Genomic DNA, 19,218 nt, shown 5'->3' on the forward strand with positions numbered 1-19,218 from the left:
TCTAATTTTTTTGGGGGGGGGTCTTTTTGAGACAGGGGCTCCCTGTAGCCCCAGCTGTCCTGGAACTCACTATGTAGACCCGGCTGGCCTTGAACTCACAGAGCTCCACCTGCCTCTGCCTCCCAAGTGCTGGGATTAAGGGCGTGCACCCCATGCCTTAGTTTCTAATTTTTTAACTCCAGGAGGTATGTGAGATTTGGAGACAATACAGATAAGAAAATGAAGCCACCTACAAGTTTGGACAGTCACTTAGGTGACTGGTAGAATTTGATCTCCTGAAAGTTATTGATCCTACTGAGGTATACCCATCCAGGGCTTGCCCATGCTCTTCTTCTCTCATGCCTCAGTTTCCCTCGCCTGTGAAATAGAGGCCTATACAAGACAGCACAGGTGTTTTATGGAAGCTGGGTGCTGAGAAGGATGTGTGGCTTGTGATCGTAACTGTTATCTGTTTTTACCAGGCCAATAACTCCTTTAGTCTGGTCAAGTTAACATAGTTTACAGCAAGTGTCTGGAAGAGAGCCGGGACTGATAAGTAATGAGTCAATATGCAGAAAACCTAGAGACCTTTCAGATAACCTGCCTTAAGACCCTGGGGCGGGGGGCAGTTTAGCCACTTCTGACCCTCTGACCTGCTCATCTGGCCCAGGCAGGATGTGCATACACACAGGAAAGAGTCACATGTCCCTCTCACTTGCGCAAGGCATATGGTTCTGGTCGCTTGTGCCAGTCAAGGGTCTGTCAAACTGCATCAGAATTCAAGCACACTACTGCCTCACATTCTCAATTGAGCCAACTCGCTGGGGGTTGGGCTGTGCTTGTTTTGATTGTTGAAGAGTAGACTAGATCAACATCTGAGACTTTGTCACTGGGCCTTTTGGGTGTTTTGAGACAAGATCTCATAGTCCAGCCTGGCATTGAACTCACTATGTAGCCAAGGATGCCACTGAATTCCCGATACTCCTGTGTCCACCTCCTGAGCTAGATTATAAGTACTACCTCTGGTTTGATGTGGTACTGGGGATTAAACCCTGGGTTTGTGCGTGCTAGGCAAGCACTCTTCCAACTAAACTATATCCCTGATCTCAAACTCAGATACTTTTTTAAAAATAAAAATAATATATAGTATAATATAGTCAGTTTCCAGCCACCAGAGAATGTCCCTGATGGCTCTCCTGGTGGTGGCTGCCCCCAGTCTGGTGCAGGGAGCCACTTTCCAAGACAGCAGATCTCTCTCTTTCAAGTCTATCTGCCTTGGAAGGGAGTATCTTCCCAGGGGCCTCAGAAAAGAAAGGATCCAGCCCAAAGGCGAGGCCTTGCTGTGGCTTGCTTACATGTGTTCTGGGGGCCTGGGCTGCCCCAGTTTGACCAGCCTGAAGTTCACTCTAGCCTGCAATTGAATTAGGAGCTGCAGTGTTCCTGCAAGTAGAGAAAGCACCAAACACAGCTCATTTAGAGCTCAGAATAGCATTAAAACCTTGTGATGTGCCTATTTCAGAAACAGACTTGGGGACCACACCACCCTGTGCATCTCATAAGCCTCTCAGAAAGTCAGGAATGGAGCCAGAGAGTAAAGCTGGTGAGCAGAAGCTTCTAGAAGATCCACTGCCCAGTCAAACTGTATCTGGCATTTTCCTCTACGCTCAGGGTGTGGGGCTGCTGTGGCAGATCATTTATGAATCGGGCTCGCATATCCCAGGCTGGTCTTGAACTCGATAAGTAGCAGAGGATGACCTTGAATTTCTGGTCGTTCTGCCATCACCTCCTGAGTGCTGGGATTACGGGCATGTGCCGCCTTGTACAGTTTACAGGGTGCTGGGGAGCAAACCCAGGGCTTCCCACATGGTTAGGCAGGCACGTTCCCAACTAAGGTTCCATCCTCAGCCCTACCATGACTGGTCTTAAGTTCCACTTTAGAGTAGATGGGCCCTGATGCACCCGATAGGAACCAGGACCTCACTTTGGACTAGTTGCTGATTGGCAGGTGGGAAGAAGTGCCAGCGAACAGCCTGAAGGGTTCAGGTGGGTGATTTGGGGTGTGCTTTCTTGCTGTCCCTCGTGGTTTCCTTGGAGCCACCAGGATTGCTTAGCAGCCAGCACACCTAGCTTTTAGAGTCATGTAGATGACCACATTACAGCTCATCCTCAGATGTCAGACTGCTCTTTGGTCATAAGAGTGAGGCTGAGGGCCTGGGGAGATACCTCAGTGGTAAAGTGTTTGCCACTAAAGCATGAGACTTGAGTTTCATTCCCCAGCACCTACTTTAAATAAAAAGCCAGGCATGGTAGCACACATCTGTATCTGGTAGCACACATCTGTTGGGGAGGCTCTCGCTGAATCAAAAAGCTCCAGGTAAGCCAGGCATGGTAGCACACATCTGTTGGGGAGGCTCTCGCTGAATCAAAAAGCTCCAGGTTCAATGAGAGATCCTGTCCCAAAGATGTGATGGAGAGTGATTTAGAAAGACACCTAATGTCAACTCTGGCTTGCACATGCACCCACAAATATATGCACATCAGTATGCACACATGACTTAGGAGCTGAGGGCCGGGAGTTCTTTGTGGGCGGAGGCAATGGCTGCTGCTTCCCTAGTCATCCTTCCTTTGAAGTGCTGGGAAACAAACCCAGGGCCTTGCCCGGGCCAGGCCAGTGCTCTGCCACTGAGTTACATGTCCAGCCTCCTCTTCCAGATGTGTGGTTTGAGGGCAGCTGTGGACAGCTCCATGTGGTTGCGTCTTAAAGCTCAACTGAGAACCAGCTACAGTTTTTTTATAAGGAGCAAAGACATGAAACTTGAACGGCCACATCAAGGCTGTGATTCAGACATAACAAAAGAAGGCGTCTCTGGCCTCCTTCAGGCTGGTCCTGCAAGCCTTTGAGAGGGGACTATGAAGACCCGCATGGTCTTGCTCTGTGGGTGGAGTGAAGTGGTCAAAACTTGAGGAGCAGGTGCCTGTAATGGAAGGGAGAGCCGGGGTAAGTTTTATGAAACAGAAAAAGAAACTCATAAAGTGCCCTGTTAAGGTCCCATAGGTCCTCTCCGTTCTCCTGTCCCCAGCTTCCTAGCTTACAGCCACAGATGTGAGAGTATGGCTATTGGTAGGTAAATGGAGGCACTCTGCTGCTGAATGTTCAGAGCTGATACAGCTGAGGTCAGTATTCTGCCTGAGCCTGTGCTTCTGCCACAAGGAAACTTTCTCAAGTTTGCTGGTCCCCAACGCCTGTTTTGGGGGGATGTCAGTACGTGATGCCTCCTTCGCCCTGGCATCGGCTTCTGCTTAAGTGTTCATTCCATCTTCTTCCAGGGTCCCATGTGACATATGTGTCCCAGGAAGGGCATCCAGCTAGTCTGGGGAGTGGTTTTGCTCTGCTTGATGGGCTGTGCTGTGCTGTGCTCAGGCGACCCTGTGCATGTGGCAGCAGCAGAGCATTGAGACACCGAGTGCTACAGAGGTTTGGAAAGGGAGGCAGGCGACCCTGTGCATGTGGCAGTTTTGTATAGAGCAGCAGCAGAGCATTGAGACACCGAGTGCTACAGAGGTTTGGAAAGGGAGGGCTGTAGTAGAAACCCAGCACCAGCTGGTCTGGGCTAGATGCCCTCGACTCAACCCCCACACCTGGTAGGGGAGGCTAGTGAGCGTTATCGTCAGTTCTGGACCCTTCCTAAATAACCTCTGCCCACAGCTGCCCTCGACTCAACCCCCTCACCTGGTAGGGGAGGCTAGTGAGCGTTATCGTCAGTTCTGGACCCTTCCTTTAATGAAATAAGGACTTTCTGCTATTCTTCCACAACTAAAAATAAAAGTCACGGAATTGGGAAGTAAAGGGAAGTGTTCTCTAAACTAGGGGAAGTGAAAGCTGGCCACTGTTTCAGGCAGAGACAGAACCTGTGATGAATATACAGACAGCTTAGCTTGTCTTCTTTTTCACCATGACTGTGTCCAAAGTGCCTGCACAGTGTGACAACCAGAGAATGTGTGTCCAAAGTGCCTGCACAGTGTGACGACCAGAGCCCTAGGACGGGTGGTCGGGCTCATGTACTGTGGGCCGCTCAACAGTCTCAGGAGCCTCAATATGGACTTGCTTTTCAGTAGAGATGTGGAGGTTCACTGAGGTTGGAAGTTTGCTTCAACTTGGACTCCTGCCATGCAGAGTCTTTGCAAGTGGGTTTGGAGTGAACTGGAATTAGCCAGCACACGCTGGAAGGTGGGAGGAGGAGGAAGAGGAGGAGGAGGAGGAGGAGGAGGAGGAGGAGCCTGCTCAAGTGAGCAGCTCTTTTCCCTTCTGTGTACACCGACTGGCCCAAGGCCTCACCCCACCCTTCTCTCCCCTCACTTCACCAGGAAGCATAGTGCTTATTACCACCTCACAGCTGCTGACTTGCAGCCTCAGTGATGCCGCAGTGGCAGAGCTGAGATCCAGGTATCTCCTGCCTCCCACAGAGCCTGTCCTCATGCAGCCACAACAGCAGGTAGTCAAGTGAACCCCAAATCAGGCTGCTGAAAGAGTGGAGAATCTACAGGGCCATAGCCCTGTTCAGGGGTTTGGGGGTGAAGTCTTCCCTGGGCTCATCTTGCTACAAATAGGGTTAAACGTTGGGTGGGCAGTGCTGAGCCAAAGGCCTCAGTGTGATTTGCAGCTCCAGCAGGGCCCTGGTGATAGGGAAGGACAGTGAAATCCATAGGGGGTGTGAGGAGCTGCAGAACCCATGGACACAGCCAGAGGGAGCGTCCCTGAAAGTCTGCAACAGAAGCAGCAAGGGACTGCCGGCTGCAGGGCCATGAAGTATCTGTGTTCTTTGCCACCACAGAAACCAAAGGTATCTTGTTTAAGCATTCAAGTTGCCGTGGAAATGCACCTCTCTTGGCCTATGTTTTAACATCTCAGCAGATGCCCATTCCCCCTTGGGGCACCCAGGGACTCTCCTATTCTCCCATCAGGACAGTGAGAATCCAGGGGTGACTGTCCTTCAACACTGGATCCTAGTAGACCTGCCTGCCCTTGTCCAGACTCCTACCCTAGGGAGTGGACACTCCAGTGTTTTTGGTACCAGCGGCTCCTATCTTGGAGAAAAGGTTCAGATATAGGGCTTTGGAGATGGCTCCATTGGTAAAGGGTCTGTACAGAAATCTCTGAGTTTGATCCCCAGAACCCATGTAAAAGAGCCAGGCAATCCAAGCAATGGGGAGACAGAGAGGCAGAGCCCTGTGGCTTACTAGCCAGCCAACCCAGCCTACTCAGTAAGGTCCAGGCATCAGGAGACCTTGTCTTGAAATAAAATGAATAGCACCTGAGCAACAAAACTCAGGGTTTCCTCTGGCCTACACATGTACACACATACATGTACATTTGCATACATGTCGTGCATGGACACACAAACAGAAAAAGGTTATGCCAAGTGCAATCAGGACTTTGCTAAAAAGAAGGAACCTAGCTTTGTGTCTGCTTAGGAGACACTTTTACTTCATAGTGTGGAGGCCATAGGTGGCTGACACATGGTCATGTGAGATAGGCTCCCCATGAGTCAATGGAAATGGGGACAGTGTATGAACAAAGAGTGTGTAGGGAGGAAAGCCTCACTGGTGGCATAGAGATGATTGACAATCCATTTGGGGTTCATTTTTAAAGGACTTTGGTTACATTGCTATGATTATTCCTGAAACGATTCTTAGCTAGGCAAGGTGGCGCTCACCTGTAATCCCAGCACTAAAGACAAGCAGGAGGACCACTGGAAATTTAAGGCCAGCTTGGTCTACACAGCAAGTTCCAGCCTAACCAGGGATATATGCAGCAAGGCTTAGTCTCAGAGAAAGGGAGGGGAGGGAGAAAGGTGAGGGAAAGCAGAGAGCAGAGACAACTCTCCTGATGAGAGCTGCTTATTTAAAAAAGTGCGTATTTGTTGTGTCAGTCCCTTTTCAGATAGCGGGACACCTGAGGGCGGGTACTGTAAGAAAAAAGGATTATTGGGGCTGGAGAGATGGCTCAGCGGTTAAGAACAGTGGCTGTTCTTGCAGAAGACCCAGGTTGCATCGCGGCACCCACATGGCAGCTAACAACTGTCTGTAACTCCAGTTCCAGGGGATCTGACAGCCTCTTCTGACCGCCTCGGGCATTGCACGACATTGGTGCACTTACCTACATGCAGGCAATACACGCATACACATAAAGTAAAAATAATAAAATTTTAAAAAAGAAAAAAGGATTATTTAACTCAGCATTTGGGAGGCTGAAAAACCAGGACCAGGTGGCCCATGGATTTGGCCTCTGTCCATGGCTCCTTACATCCGGGCTCACCATGGCTAGAGGGGAAAATAAAGACAGAGGAGGGGCACAGACTAAGCCCCTCCTAGCCCCACCCTTGAAGGTCCTCCACCTTCACCACCTGAGAACCAAGCTCCCAGCACACTGACCTTTGGGTGACACTCAGACTGCATCGAGGCCATAGAAGACTGAGGAGGAGAAGACTCAGGGTGCAGCTGCTGCTTCTGAATATCTTTCTTACAGTGAGACCTCTGCACACCTGCCTCCCTGTGGGCACAAACCCTTCCACTGCTGTCTTCTAGGGCTTGTTTCCTCACTGTGTGATTTGGGCGTTTTCAGGTCTCTGCACCTCAGCTAGTTCATTTCAGGGGCAGTTTGGAGCTCTGTTTAACCGCTTGCAGTGATTTAACAGGCGACTGGCCATTAGTCTCGCTTACCGTCTTGTGCTAATCCGTTGCTGTACTGTCTCTGTTTTCAGGCCACTGGATCTGGGATAACGTTCTAAGTGTGCAGGTGCCGGCCCCTGCATACAGCTGTCACAGTGGACAGTCACTAGGCTGCTTTCTCCAGGGTCACAAAGGTCTCTTTAGTGCTGGCCTGTTTACCCGCATCTTCATCCCCGTGAGAGGAGGAACCACACTGTTTTGTCCGAAACCTAAGGAGTCCTCCTTTTCACGTGTGTCTCCTTGAAGCTGAACATGCCAATCTGCACTGACCATTGTGCTTTCTCTGTAGTCACTCTATCCATTTTCCCATCATGCTTTCTATTTTTCTCATAGGATATGTGGGGGTGTGCACATAGAGTACATGTGGAGGTTGGAGATCACAGTTTTGGGGAATCAGTTCCGTCCTACCATGCAGGTTCTGAGGACTGAGCTCAGGCTGCATCAGGCTTAAAGACAAAGACCTTTACTTTTGCACCATCTTGCCAGCCCAAGATCATTTGACGTAATAACCAACAGGTTGTGTTTTGTGTCAGTTTTTTGCTTTCCGTAGACTTGGTTTTGTTCGGGAGTTTTTGCCTGTTTTGTCCTCAGATTTCTCTGTCCCAGTGTACTGTGTAGCCCAGGCTAGTCTTGAGTCCTAGATCCTCCTGCCTCAGCTTCCTGAGTCCTGGGATTATGACCATGCCCCCAAACAGCGTAGACTTAAATGTATTTTTCTCTGGGGCACTTTGTGGGGCCAGGGAGCAAGGCAGGCGCAGAGTCGGCCTCCTTGTCCCAGGACTGGGGCCAGCTGTGCCTGCACATCTGCAGGAATGTGTCATGTCCTCTTCCCTGGGCCCACACATACTCCTCCCACACCAAGGATGAGGTTGGAGTGGTCTGACAAGATTTTGTTGGTGGACCTGTTGTGTGCTAGTGTCACCAAGCATTTTATAATACATCATGGCCTCAAAACAGGCCTCCAGTTTTCCAGAACAGTTTTCTGTCTTTACACATTTATTCTTCCAGATAAATTGTTGCTTAACATGCCCCCCCCCATGAGTCATTCTCACATTGAGAACCCTGTAGATCTGACCCTCCTGTGTCACCCCGGGACACAACTGTGCTGCTTACACTTAAGGGTTTTTCATTTCCTTTCAGCATAGTTTTGTGCCTATAATCCAAGCACTTAGGAGGCAGAGGCAGGACATTCACATTTCAGACTGGCCTCTGCAATGTAGTGAGACCTTTTCTCAAAAAAAATAAAATAAGGGACTGGAGAGATGGGTCAGCAGTTATGAGCACTGCCTCTCTTGCAGAGGACCCAGGTTCAATTCCCAGCACCCACGTGGCTGTTAACAATGTCTATAATTCCAGTTCCAGGGAATCCAACACCCTCTTCTGACCTCCAAGGATATTGCACGACACAGGTGCACTCACATACGTGCAGGCAATACACATATAAAAGTAATAAGTAAAATATCTTAAAGTTTAAAAAAAGTTTAGGATATGGACTGTGGATACAGGTTGGCAGCGTGCTGGCCTGATGTGCCCTGAGTACCACATCGGTAATCCTAGCACTCTGGAGGTAGAGGCAGGAGGGTCAGAAAATTTGAGGCCAGCCTAGGTTACATGTTTCAACCCACTCCACATGCCCACTCCCCCAGAAGTTCTCTGTGTATGTGAGTCACTGTTAAGCATGGACCCTGTGTCCAGCCCCCTTAATAATCTTTGACCCCTGGCATAGAACATCAGCCTCAAGTGCAGAGGTCAGGGCAGGATCCTGGTTGACCCATGCCCACTGGGTTGCTCGCAGCAGCCCCAGCCCCAGGTGTCAGCACCCAGGAAAGACCGCTGGCTTTTGTTAGCTACTTGCTCAAGAGGGTGACTCATGAGTTGAGCTGGAAATCACTGGTCTCCTGACTCAAGAGCCAGTTCAAGGTCAAAGGGCCAAGTTTTCCAGCTCAGGAACCAGAAGCAGAGCCCCTTGACTGACAGGAAAAACCAGAGGGGCGAGGGGCCCTGGGGAGCCTGGTGCCCTCTGTATAGCCACTGTGGTTCCTTAGTTCCCAGCAACTGGCACCAGCCCAGCTTGTGTTGGTTTGATGTGCCAAGGATGGGGCTCAGGGCAGTGAGATGACTCAGCCCGTTAAGGCACTTACTGCCGAACCTGAAGTGGAAGGAGGGAACTGGATCCTTCAAGTTGTCCTCTGATGGCCACACGTGTGTGTATGTGACCATATAATAAAAAAAAAAAAGTAATTAAAAATTTAGGTGGGGCATGTGAACATTACTTCTGTTAGGTTCTCTGTCCATAACCGCGTAGATTGCCTCCCCCTCCTGTTTTTGGAGGCAGGATGTAGCTGCGTAGCCCAGGCTGGCCTCCAGTTCTCTGTCCTCCTGCCTCAGCCTCCTCAGTGCCAGGTTTATACCACACCTGGATTCAGCCTAACTCAGTTCTTCCAGAATGCCAGAAGATCTCAAAAATTAAAATGAAAGTTCATCTTAATCAGAGCACAGCCTCTGGGCATGGAGGGTACTGTGTGCTGTCTACAGGATCTTATCAAGCCAGGCTTCACAGCGTGCCAGAATCACAGCTAGGATGCAGACACTGGCCTGTCTGCTCCATGGTGCCCTCATGTGGGAAGTGTTCTCTGACGCCTGTCCCTTCCTTCCCAGGTGGATTCCCGTTTCCAGAATGTGGTGGTCCTGGCTTCCTACCTGTTGCCTGATGGCACTACTGGCTGGTGCCCAGAGCAAGCCTTCCTTCCACCCACTGTCAGATGACCTGATTAACTATATCAACAAACAGAACACAACATGGCAGGTGGGCTGTGGGGCTGCTTCCTGTGTGTGTGTCTCTGTCCTTCTGTCCGAGTGTCCCCTCTTTGGGTCACCATGTGCACTCTGCTCCTGAGGGATGTGACTGTCTCTGACCATAGCACTTCATGTTCTGGAAGTTGAAGCTCAGGGCCACGCCCACGTCCCTGTCCCCCAGTGTGTGTGGGGGAGTGCATTGAACATGTGAATCCTTGATCCTTGTACATGGAGGTGTGTGGAGAGATAAGTGAGCTTTCAAACTAGATGGACTCTAGGAAGCCCACCATGGAAGGGAGGTGGTTCGCTGGTACTTGCCATCATTTCCTCCCAGCTTTGAAGCCGGAAGCAGGTGCCGAGAAGTGGGGAATGGTCCTGTTTAGGGTGCGTCTCCAGCTAGCAAGTGGCAAGCAGGTTAGAGAAGACAGTGCTGTGAGAGCTGGGTCATTCTGCCTGTTCCCATAGCCCCCTGGATTGGGCAGGACCCTTTCGCTCCCTCCCTCCATTCTGAGAAACCCGTTAGTTGGTGGGTGACTGGTGGGACTGTTTTCCAGGCTGGACGCAACTTCTACAATGTTGACATGAGCTACCTGAAGAAGCTCTGTGGCACCATCCTTGGTGGACCCAAGCTGCCGGAAAGGTGAGTGCCAGGCCCTAAGAGGGACACTGCCTTACATATTAGTGAGGAGCGGAGCTTGGTCAGGGTGTAGGAAGGGGAGGCCCTCCTGGATCCACAGGTATGCTCTTCATGGGCTGCAGAGGCTGCCTCAGATGCTGGCTTCACTACTGTGTCTCAGAGCCAGAGCCCTGGGCCAGGCTCCAGGTGTGGCAGATGAGCTCTGGGTACATTCAGCTCTGAATAATTCAGGGAAAGCCATAAGAGCTGCCATTAATTGGTTATCTTTCTGGAAAACTGCAGTGGACCTCTTTCTGCAAAAACTGCTCTTAGCAAGCATTAGCAAGCTTTAGGAATGTCTGAAGATGAGGTAGTCAAGGGTCAGGACTCCATCCTCCACACAGTGGTGATAATGTTCAAAGTGATGTGAACAGAAGTTAAAGTTACTAGCTCCTCAGCACATGGAGGAGGCACAGTTACTTTTCAGAGATTACAGTTCAGAAAGGTGGAAGGTTGAAAGCACTAGAGCAAGGTAAATAAACCCAGGAGCAAAGGCCCACGCTACAGACTCTGCTTGGCTCTCCCTTCTGATGACAACCACCTAGTGTGACTCCAGTAAAATGCCCTTAGGGGCCTTGCTGTGGCCTTGCACTCATCTTCCTGCACCAGTACCGCCATCTGCTACCGCACTTCCAACCCAGTGCTGGGCATTAGACCCATGACTCAGATAGGCTTCCCAGGTGCTCAGACATTGAGCTGCATTTGCAGGTCTAGTTGAAGAATTTGAATATTTTCTGTAGACAGCTGTAACATAACACCTAGGTTAGGCATGTCTACTCCTGGTTCACTGCTAAGTGACTCTTCAAGGTAAAGAAAATCAGATGAATCCCAGATGCTTTCCCTGTGGATCCACTGCACCTCTTCTGTGAAATGAGGACCAAAACCTGAAAATCATTTATTATTTCAGTGGCTTGGATGGGACATGATGCGCGTGCTTATAATTTCCTCTTTTTTTTTTTTTTTTGAGTCAGGGTCTGTATTCCAAGCTGGCTTGGAACTCACTATGTAGACCAGGCTGGCCTCAAACTCAAAGACACAGAGATGCACCTGCCTCTGCCTCCCAAGTGCTGGGACGACGTCACCATGCTAGCCTGCTTGCTTATAGTTTCAACAATAAGGACATGGTCAAGGCAGGAAGATGAAGTGTTCTGGGCTAGCCTGGGATACTTAGCCAGATAATGATTTAAGGTACCACAGCAGGTGTTTGTGATTGAGGATGGGGTACAGGAGCAAGGTCTGGATCCATGGCCATGGGTAGAACTGTTGAAAATATCTCGAGTAGAAAGACTCATACATAGTGCTGAGTCACACTGAACAACAGGAAAACGGTAAAGGACATCTACCTCCCTGTCAGTGTCTGTACATCTCAGACCTCACATCCTCCCTAAGGAGGTCCGGCCCAGTCCAGGGCTAGCTGCTCCTAGCCAAGTATCTTTGCAGGGGTTGGGGAGTGACTTGTAGGATGACAGTTTGTAATGGAGTTCTTTGGTTCAGAATTCGGTTCGGAGACGACATTGATCTGCCCGATAGCTTCGATGCACGGAAACAGTGGCCCAACTGCCCAACCATCATGGAGATCAGAGACCAGGGGTCCTGCGGCTCTTGCTGGGTAAGACCCTGCTGGTGGGGAGGACTTTGGGGAGAAGACAGGTTGGAGAGTGATCAGCGTATCTAGGGAGAGACCAGCTGTGGCAAGTGAGGAAACATTCAGAGCCCATTTCCTTCTGGTGGTCAGGAATTACTGCAGGGATGAGGCTGGTGACGGACATGGGTCCTTTAGCTCGGAGCCCACATGCACATGGCTCTGTAACCTGTAAACATGGCAGCTCTGATCCAGCTCAGCTTTGTGCCTGTTTTCTTGTTTTGCTTTGTCTCCCTGTAGCCCCAGGAGGGCTGGAACGCTATTTAGACCAGGCTGGCCTTGAACTTACAGAGCTCCACCTGCCTCTGCCTCCTGAGTGCTGGGATTAAAGGTGTGCGCCACTACACCTGCCTTTAATTTTTTTTTAAATTATTATTTAATTATTTTATTTCATGTGTATGGGTTTATTCCCCGCATGTCTGTAAGTGAACCTGTGTCATGCAATGCCCACAGAGGTCAGAAGAGGGCATCGAATCCCCTGAAACTGGAGTTATGGTTGTTAGTCATATTGTGGGTGCTGGGATTTGAACCTGGGTCCTCTGCAAGAGCAGTCAGTGCTCTTAACCGCTGAGCCATCTCTCCAGCACCAACAAACTGTTTTTAACTTTGTTTTTTGAAGTCTTGTAAAATACACATGACGGAAAATACAACCATCTTAACTATTTTTTAAGTATGCAGTACAGAGGCATTAAATATGTTCCCAGTGTTGTGTAGCCATCCCTGCTGCCCGTCCAGAGTCCCTTCATCTCCCCAAATGGAGTGCCTGTAACACTGACTTCCTGTGCCCCTGGCAGTGCCTGTCCGCTGTGTGCCTCACAGGAGGGGATGCTGAAGTGCTTGGACTGTGAATGAGCTGTTACAGTTCATGTTTCAGAGGTGAACCAAGTACCAGGCAGAGGGTCAGGTAGATTGGTCTCTTTAATGCTAAGTGTGAGCCCAGGAACCTTGCCTGACATAGGGTCTGGCCATTTGGAAGGTCCAGGGCCTTCCGTCGTGATGGCTAGAGAGGCCACAGTTGAAGCAAGGTGGCCTCTCACCAAGTGGGATTGATCTGTTCCTGCAGGCATTTGGAGCAGTGGAAGCCATTTCTGACCGGATCTGCATCCACACCAACGGCCACGTCAACGTGGAGGTTTCCGCAGAGGATCTGCTGACCTGTTGCGGTGGCCAGTGTGGGGATGGGTGAGTCACAGGCAACTCTTCCTGGACACCCCAGGCCCTGCCTGCTTAGTACAGAGTCACTCAGGGCTCCCTGGGGAGGGGCTTTCCCTCTTCTCAAGGCTGAGAGAGGGAGATGTGGGGATGGACAAGCAGGGCTTGTCTGCAAGCAGGGCCTCTGTTGTAGCCGCTGCTCTTGGGAGTACATGGGACCAAGCTGGCCTCATGGAGTTCAGTGGGGGTAAAGTCTTGCCAGAACGTGGATTCTGAAAACTCTCTACATTTCTGGTCCCAGTCTGTTCTTGCCCTCATTTATTCCTTCTCAGCGAGGGAAACATGCACCTGTTCTGTACTATGGCCCCAGTGGTGGGGTGGGGGAGGAGGTTAAACTAAACTCAGTCCCTAACTCACGTACTTGCCAGTGGACTCTGGCCTTGGGTGATTAACAGTGGTGCAGGTTAGACTTTCCTGAGCGCTCCAACCAAACCCAACCAAATTACTGCTTTAGTGCTGAGAGAGGGGAGGAAGGCGCTTCACACCTTTCTCACTGGACAGAGCTGCACACCTGCACACTGAACACTATCCTGCTTCAGCCCATTTGTGCTGCAAGAGTGCTTGTTTTGCAAGGTCCTCCCAAGGACAGCTGTGCCTTAGATGAAGCTATAACCCTGTGTTTACTGCATGGTCTGCTCCCAACCTTGTTTCGTCTTAAATGAACTCACTGTGGCCTTGGAGTTTGGTGTGTGGCAGCAAAACTAGCATGAATCCTTTCTTCATAATCGAAGACAGATCTCTTCTTACCATAGATCTTAGCAGTGTCAGCTAGACAGTTCAGAACTTGTGCCTTTTTATGTAAAGGAAGCACTTTCACTGTCTGTTTGACACGTCTGAACTGCCAGCACCAGTGTCCCTATGTGGGGAGTGCTGGGCTAAGTAAGACAAGGTCACCTGAACCCACACACTGCAGCACCACAGCTGTGGATTTGATAACCAGTAGCTCTTGACTGACTAGCAATGGGTAGTGTACATAGCATGGATACTCTGGACAAAGATGATTGCTACTGCATGCTGACTGGAGCAGAGTAGTGTGAGATTTCATCATGCTACTCGGAATAACGTGCAAGTTAAAACTTAGGAATTATTACCAGAAATTTCCACTTAACATGCCTGGACCATAGTGGATAGTTTAACTAAAACCTCAGAAATCAACTACAGATGAGGTTGGGGTGGGGGGCAACCGGACTGACTGACCACTGTGCCCTAGGACTGTAAAATGCTATGCATTTGAAAACCACTTTCCAGAAAGAAGGGCACACCAAAGCTCAGTTTGGCATAGACCTGGAAAAAGAGGCTCCTCGTGTCCTTGTGGACAGAGGTGGAGCTTGTGTGAGTCCCTGATGAAGTGACTGGGGAGGGATGAGTCTGCACATTGGGAGAACTGAGCCAGTTGCCGAGGACAGTGCATGCCTGCGGTGACCTTGGCACCTGCACCACGCAGTGGTCTGGGAGCCGCTAGAACTCTCGCGATGAATTTGACAGAAGCTCTTTTTCAGATGCAATGGTGGCTATCCCTCGGGAGCGTGGAACTTCTGGACCAAAAAAGGCCTGGTTTCAGGTGGACTCTATGATTCCCATGTAGGTAAGTGTGGACCTTCGACCCCTGTCACTGAGGTTGATTCTTAGGCAGTGAGTCTTGATGGTTTCCTTTTCACTGTAAAGGAAGGTCAGGGGCAGGGGCCCAGCTGATGGACAGTTAAGCAGCCTGTCTTGATACAGACACAGTTTGGCCACACTCCAGCTCTGCCTGGCCTGGAGGGTCATGTAGTGGGGCTGTAGGCTGACATCTTATCACCTCTGTCCATCAGGATGCAAACCATACTCCATCCCTCCTTGTGAGCACCATGTTAATGGCTCCCGGCCCCAGTGCACTGGAGAGGGAGACACTCCTCGATGCAGCAAGAACTGTGAGGCTGGCTACTCCCCATCCTACAAAGAGGATAAGCACTATGGTAAGTTGGAGTCTGCCGAACGAAGAGGCTCGTGCCATTGAGTCAGCTTCTGGGAGCAGTAGGAAGGGGGGAGGGGGATTGCACATCCGCCTCACTGGACAGAGCTGCCACATTCTGACTGGTCCACAGACTTGAGCTGCAAGAGACTTGTTTTACAAGGTGCAAAGGGTTAGAACCTGTCTTAAACCTCAGGGTCCTCTTGGCCTCTTAACAGGACCGGCAGCTCTGCTCATTACTTAGGGAGGCCTTCCTTGACCTACTGGAGTGCTAGAGAAGGGAGAGGCCTGATGTAATCCAGTGAATAACTGCCTGGAGGGGCTGGAGGTGCCCCCTGCCCTTACCCAACCTGGTATGGTTCCTTCCACAGGGTACACTTCCTACAGTGTGTCTAACAGCGAGAAGGAGATCATGGCAGAGATCTACAAAAATGGCCCAGTAGAGGGCGCCTTCACTGTATTTGCAGACTTCCTGACTTACAAATCAGGTGGGTACCGACCCTGGTGACAACCAGGATTGAGAGATTAGAGTTTAAGAGCCTGGGTGGGTCCACAGGAGCCAGCAGCATTCAGAGAAGGCAGGGACTTCTGGGGAGGGCTGGGAACCTACATCCCTGCCCACGCTTCTTCCTGGCCAGGTATCAGCTTGTGACACTGGTGGGCTGGTGATCGTAGCCTCCCACCTGTCATGCTCCCTGGCTCCCCTCAGCACAGATCTCCAGAGCCTCCCAAGGGGCCCCTTTCCTAACCTTCACTCTCACCCTCGCCCTCACCAGGTCAGCTCTGTCTCTGACAGCATCCACATTTGATAGTGAACTACTTGTTCTTGGTCTTTGCAAAGGCCTAGATCATGTCTAGACTCAAGGGATAAAACAAGTAGGGAGTACTTTGCTGTGTCCTATGTTTCCCAGGCTGGTTTTGAACTTGGAATCTTCCCATCAGTTTCCTGAGTAGCTGGGGTCACGGGTGCGTCGCCATGGTGATTCTTCCTACTGCCGCCACCCAAATTAAAGATGTATTTGCAGTTTGAAAAAGAAGGCCTGGTTCCCCAGGTCTCTGAATATGGCAGCGTGTCTTGTCCCAGCAGTCAAGAGTGGCTGCCACCCGTCTCTCTCATTACCTCTTGTGTACTCCAGAGCAGTGATTTCAGAACTCTGCAAGCCATGTACATTTACAAGTGAACCCAGACATGGAATCTCAGATGTAAAACAGGCCATTGAGTTTTACATTTGTTTCATATTAGCATTTATTTTATTTTATTTTATTTTTTTGGTCTTTTTGAGACAGGGTCTCCCTGTAGCCCCAGCTGGCCTGGAACTCACTATGTAGACCAGGCTGGCTTCGAACTCAAGAGAGCCGCCTGCTTCTGCCTCCCAAGTGCTGGGACTAAAGGTGTGCACCACCACGCCCGGCTTAGCATTTATTTTTTAAAACCAAGCCAAAAAATATTTGTGGGATTCTGTTTTATTATTAGTTCACGTGCTTGACGTGGTGGTCTTTGAAAAATATTTTTATAGGCAGGTGTAGTGGCACCTACTTGTGTGATCCTAGCACTCAGGAAGCTAGGCAGAATTGTGAGTTTGAGGCCATCCTGGCCTTCAGAGACTCTCTACCTCTGTCAGTTTTTCTCACACATACACACACACACAGGTGTGTATTTAGGTAATGCCCTAATATCGTGCATGTGCCCTCTGATGGAGCAGTGGTGTTTCGGTGGTGCTGGGGATTAAACCAAGGGCCTTGCACAATGCTAGTGCTTTCCTTGTGGGAGGGGCCTGTTTCTCTTGACTGGGTGGCTGACTCTTGGAGATCCAGTCAGAACTGCCTTTCCTTTCTTCAGGAGTGTACAAACACGAGGCTGGTGAAATGATGGGTGGCCACGCCATTCGAATCCTGGGTTGGGGAACGGAGAACGGAGTCCCCTACTGGCTGATAGCCAACTCCTGGAACACGGACTGGGGTGACAACGGTAAGCGACAGCCCCCTCCTGCAGAGAGGGAGCCATGGCCACCTTAGCCTCTGCTCCACTGTGGCATAGCTCCAAACCCCAGGCAGGAGGCTTGGCCTTGACCACTGAGATACTAGTAAACATGGTTTCCCTTTGCTCTAGAACCACCCCAAAAGGGTGCTATGCACCAGCACATGGCTTCACATAACTGTGCATGCAGTTCCCCTTGCAGAGGGTGGCGTGTGAAGGGGACTGAGGACTATGCCTCAGACGATGCAGTTACGTGGACCCCTGAAGCTGGCAGGGCCCAGAGGGTGGGGCTCGGTGACTCACTTAGATCTTGGGTTGGGTCTGACTATACCAACAAGAGTGAAAGCCCAAGGTAGTCATGGTGGCATATTCCTGTTAACCCAGCACTCAGCATGCTGAGGCAGGAAGATGGAGAGTTTGTGGCCAGCCAGGGGTATAGTGAGATGCTATCTCAAAGTAAACCACTGTCAAAATACTTGGGCCATAGGACTAGAAAGATGGTTCAGTGGTTAAGAGCACTGGCTGCTCTTGCAGAGGATCCAGGTTCAATTCCCAGCACTCATGTGGCGGCTAACAGCCATCCATGACTCCAGTTGCAGGGATCTGACCCCTCTTCTGACCATGCAGACAATACATTCATACACATAAAATAAAAATAATTAAAAACACCTCAGTTGGGCGTGGCAACGCATGCCTTTAATCCCAGCAGAGGCAGGTGGATCTCTGAGTTCAGGCCTGCGGGGGCTACAAGGAAACCCTGTTTCAAAAAAGATGAAAAAGTTTAGAGTATTTAAAAACCACCTCAGGCCATACTTTTCAATGCACCTTACTTTTCTTCCCCAGGCTTTGTAAAAATCCTCAGAGGAGAGGACCACTGTGGAATCGAATCAGAAATCGTGGCTGGAGTCCCACGCACTGACCAGTACTGGGGACGGTTCTAATCTGCTGTGGCCTGGCTGGCCAGTCCTGGGGGAGTATTTCCCTAAATTCAGCAGCCAGACTGGGAGTGAGGCAGGACAGGAAAGCCTTTGATTCTTTAAGTTCACCCAAGATGCAAGTTTGTAGACAGGACTAATGAATGGACCATAGCTGTCTGACATCAGAGCTGTCTTCTAAGGAGCCCATCCTTGCCTGGCTCCCTCCCAGCCTGTTCTGTAGCAGTGACCACAGCACGGATCGGACCCTGCCCCTAGACTAGTGCTGTTTGTACTGCCTGCGGCTGAGGCTCTGGCTGCCGTCCCACCGACCCTTGTCCCAGCATCTCCAGAGCAGGACAGGCTTTGGCTATAGGTTTTCCAAAGGAACATGGAACACTGACTTCTGATGAGAACACATGCCACCCATCAGCTGCACCTTGAAGCCAGTAGCTTCCTTGATTTGTGGCAGGTGCCAGTGGTCCTGTGCGTCCGGATCTCTGGAGAAAGCCACCTTCTCCCAGGGTGCCCATGTCTATCACCCTTGTCAATGTGACAAGTCCTATCTGATCTTATCCTTGGCTGATGCTTTTTAATAGTTTTATTTTCTGTGCACCTCAACTGATCATGTGAATGAAGGTAATTAGTTGGAAGAGCTGTACTAGTTTTACAGATTTGTCTCCTAATGTTATGGCTTAACACAAACTTCAGTGATCCTGGTTTGCTGGCTGACCTGACCTCAACCACCAGTGAAACTAGTCTAGGAGAAACCTGCTTTTACCGTTTAAAGCATCACTGCTTCGCCCTATAAACTTAACAAGGAATGACTGTGCCAATAAAGTGTTTATCCTTCATTTCCATGTCAAGTCTGCTCTAATGGCTCCGGGACGCTGAGTGACTCAGTGCTCAGCTCTGCTGTCAAGCTGTGGCATCTTGGTTTTCTGTCAACCTCCCCAGCCCTTCTAAATCCATCCCCAGAACTCTGCTCAAGTCTTGCTGCTTAGAGATAAGGGACTTGCACTTCAAATTTTGTTTATCACAAGCCACCAGCAGCCTTCCTGAGGTGTCTGCTTACAGAAGGCAGGCATGCGTGATCAGGCTATAGCTGCCATCCTCCAGGGGGCCACATCTCTGTTTTCCTGTCACTGGATTATGTGGCTGGTTAAGAGCTATTCCTTTCCGGAGTTCTGATTAAGAATCCTGAATAGTACAGTTCTTAGGGAGGAAGAGACCAATCAGCGTTCATTCCCCTGCCGTTACTTTGCTTCCTGATGAGTGGGAAAGGCTGATTCTTTCCTGAAGTTTAGAAAGCATGCCTTCCCTTAAGCTCGGAATCGGAAC

At 50.2% G+C, this 19,218-nt stretch overlaps 1 protein-coding gene across 3 annotated transcripts in view; it reads left to right on the forward strand.

Moving 5' to 3' along the window:
- Ctsb (cathepsin B) overlaps nt 1–18,737 on the forward strand; it is a 22,612-nt gene extending 3,875 nt beyond the window's left edge. The window contains exons 2-10 of one of the 3 annotated variants that reach the window (XM_008828084.3): nt 9,367–9,514; nt 10,059–10,144; nt 11,675–11,789; nt 12,886–13,004; nt 14,534–14,619; nt 14,846–14,989; nt 15,357–15,473; nt 16,826–16,954; nt 17,807–18,737. In XM_008828084.3, the coding sequence (XP_008826306.1) occupies nt 9,386–9,514; nt 10,059–10,144; nt 11,675–11,789; nt 12,886–13,004; nt 14,534–14,619; nt 14,846–14,989; nt 15,357–15,473; nt 16,826–16,954; nt 17,807–17,904 (1,023 nt within the window). In that variant the 5' untranslated portion in view covers nt 9,367–9,385 and the 3' untranslated portion in view covers nt 17,905–18,737. Of the gene's footprint in view, nt 1–9,366; nt 9,515–10,058; nt 10,145–11,674; nt 11,790–12,885; nt 13,005–14,533; nt 14,620–14,845; nt 14,990–15,356; nt 15,474–16,825; nt 16,955–17,806 lie in introns of those variants that run through there. The other 2 variants (XM_008828085.3, XM_017796908.1) reach the window with 2 other exon arrangements.
- Nucleotides 18,738–19,218: the final 481 nt, after the last annotated feature.

The sequence above is a fragment of the Nannospalax galili genome, unplaced genomic scaffold (assembly GCF_000622305.1).
Source record: "Nannospalax galili isolate Female #2095 unplaced genomic scaffold, S.galili_v1.0 scaffold612, whole genome shotgun sequence".
In the NCBI taxonomy this organism is placed as follows: Eukaryota; Metazoa; Chordata; class Mammalia; order Rodentia; family Spalacidae; genus Nannospalax; species Nannospalax galili.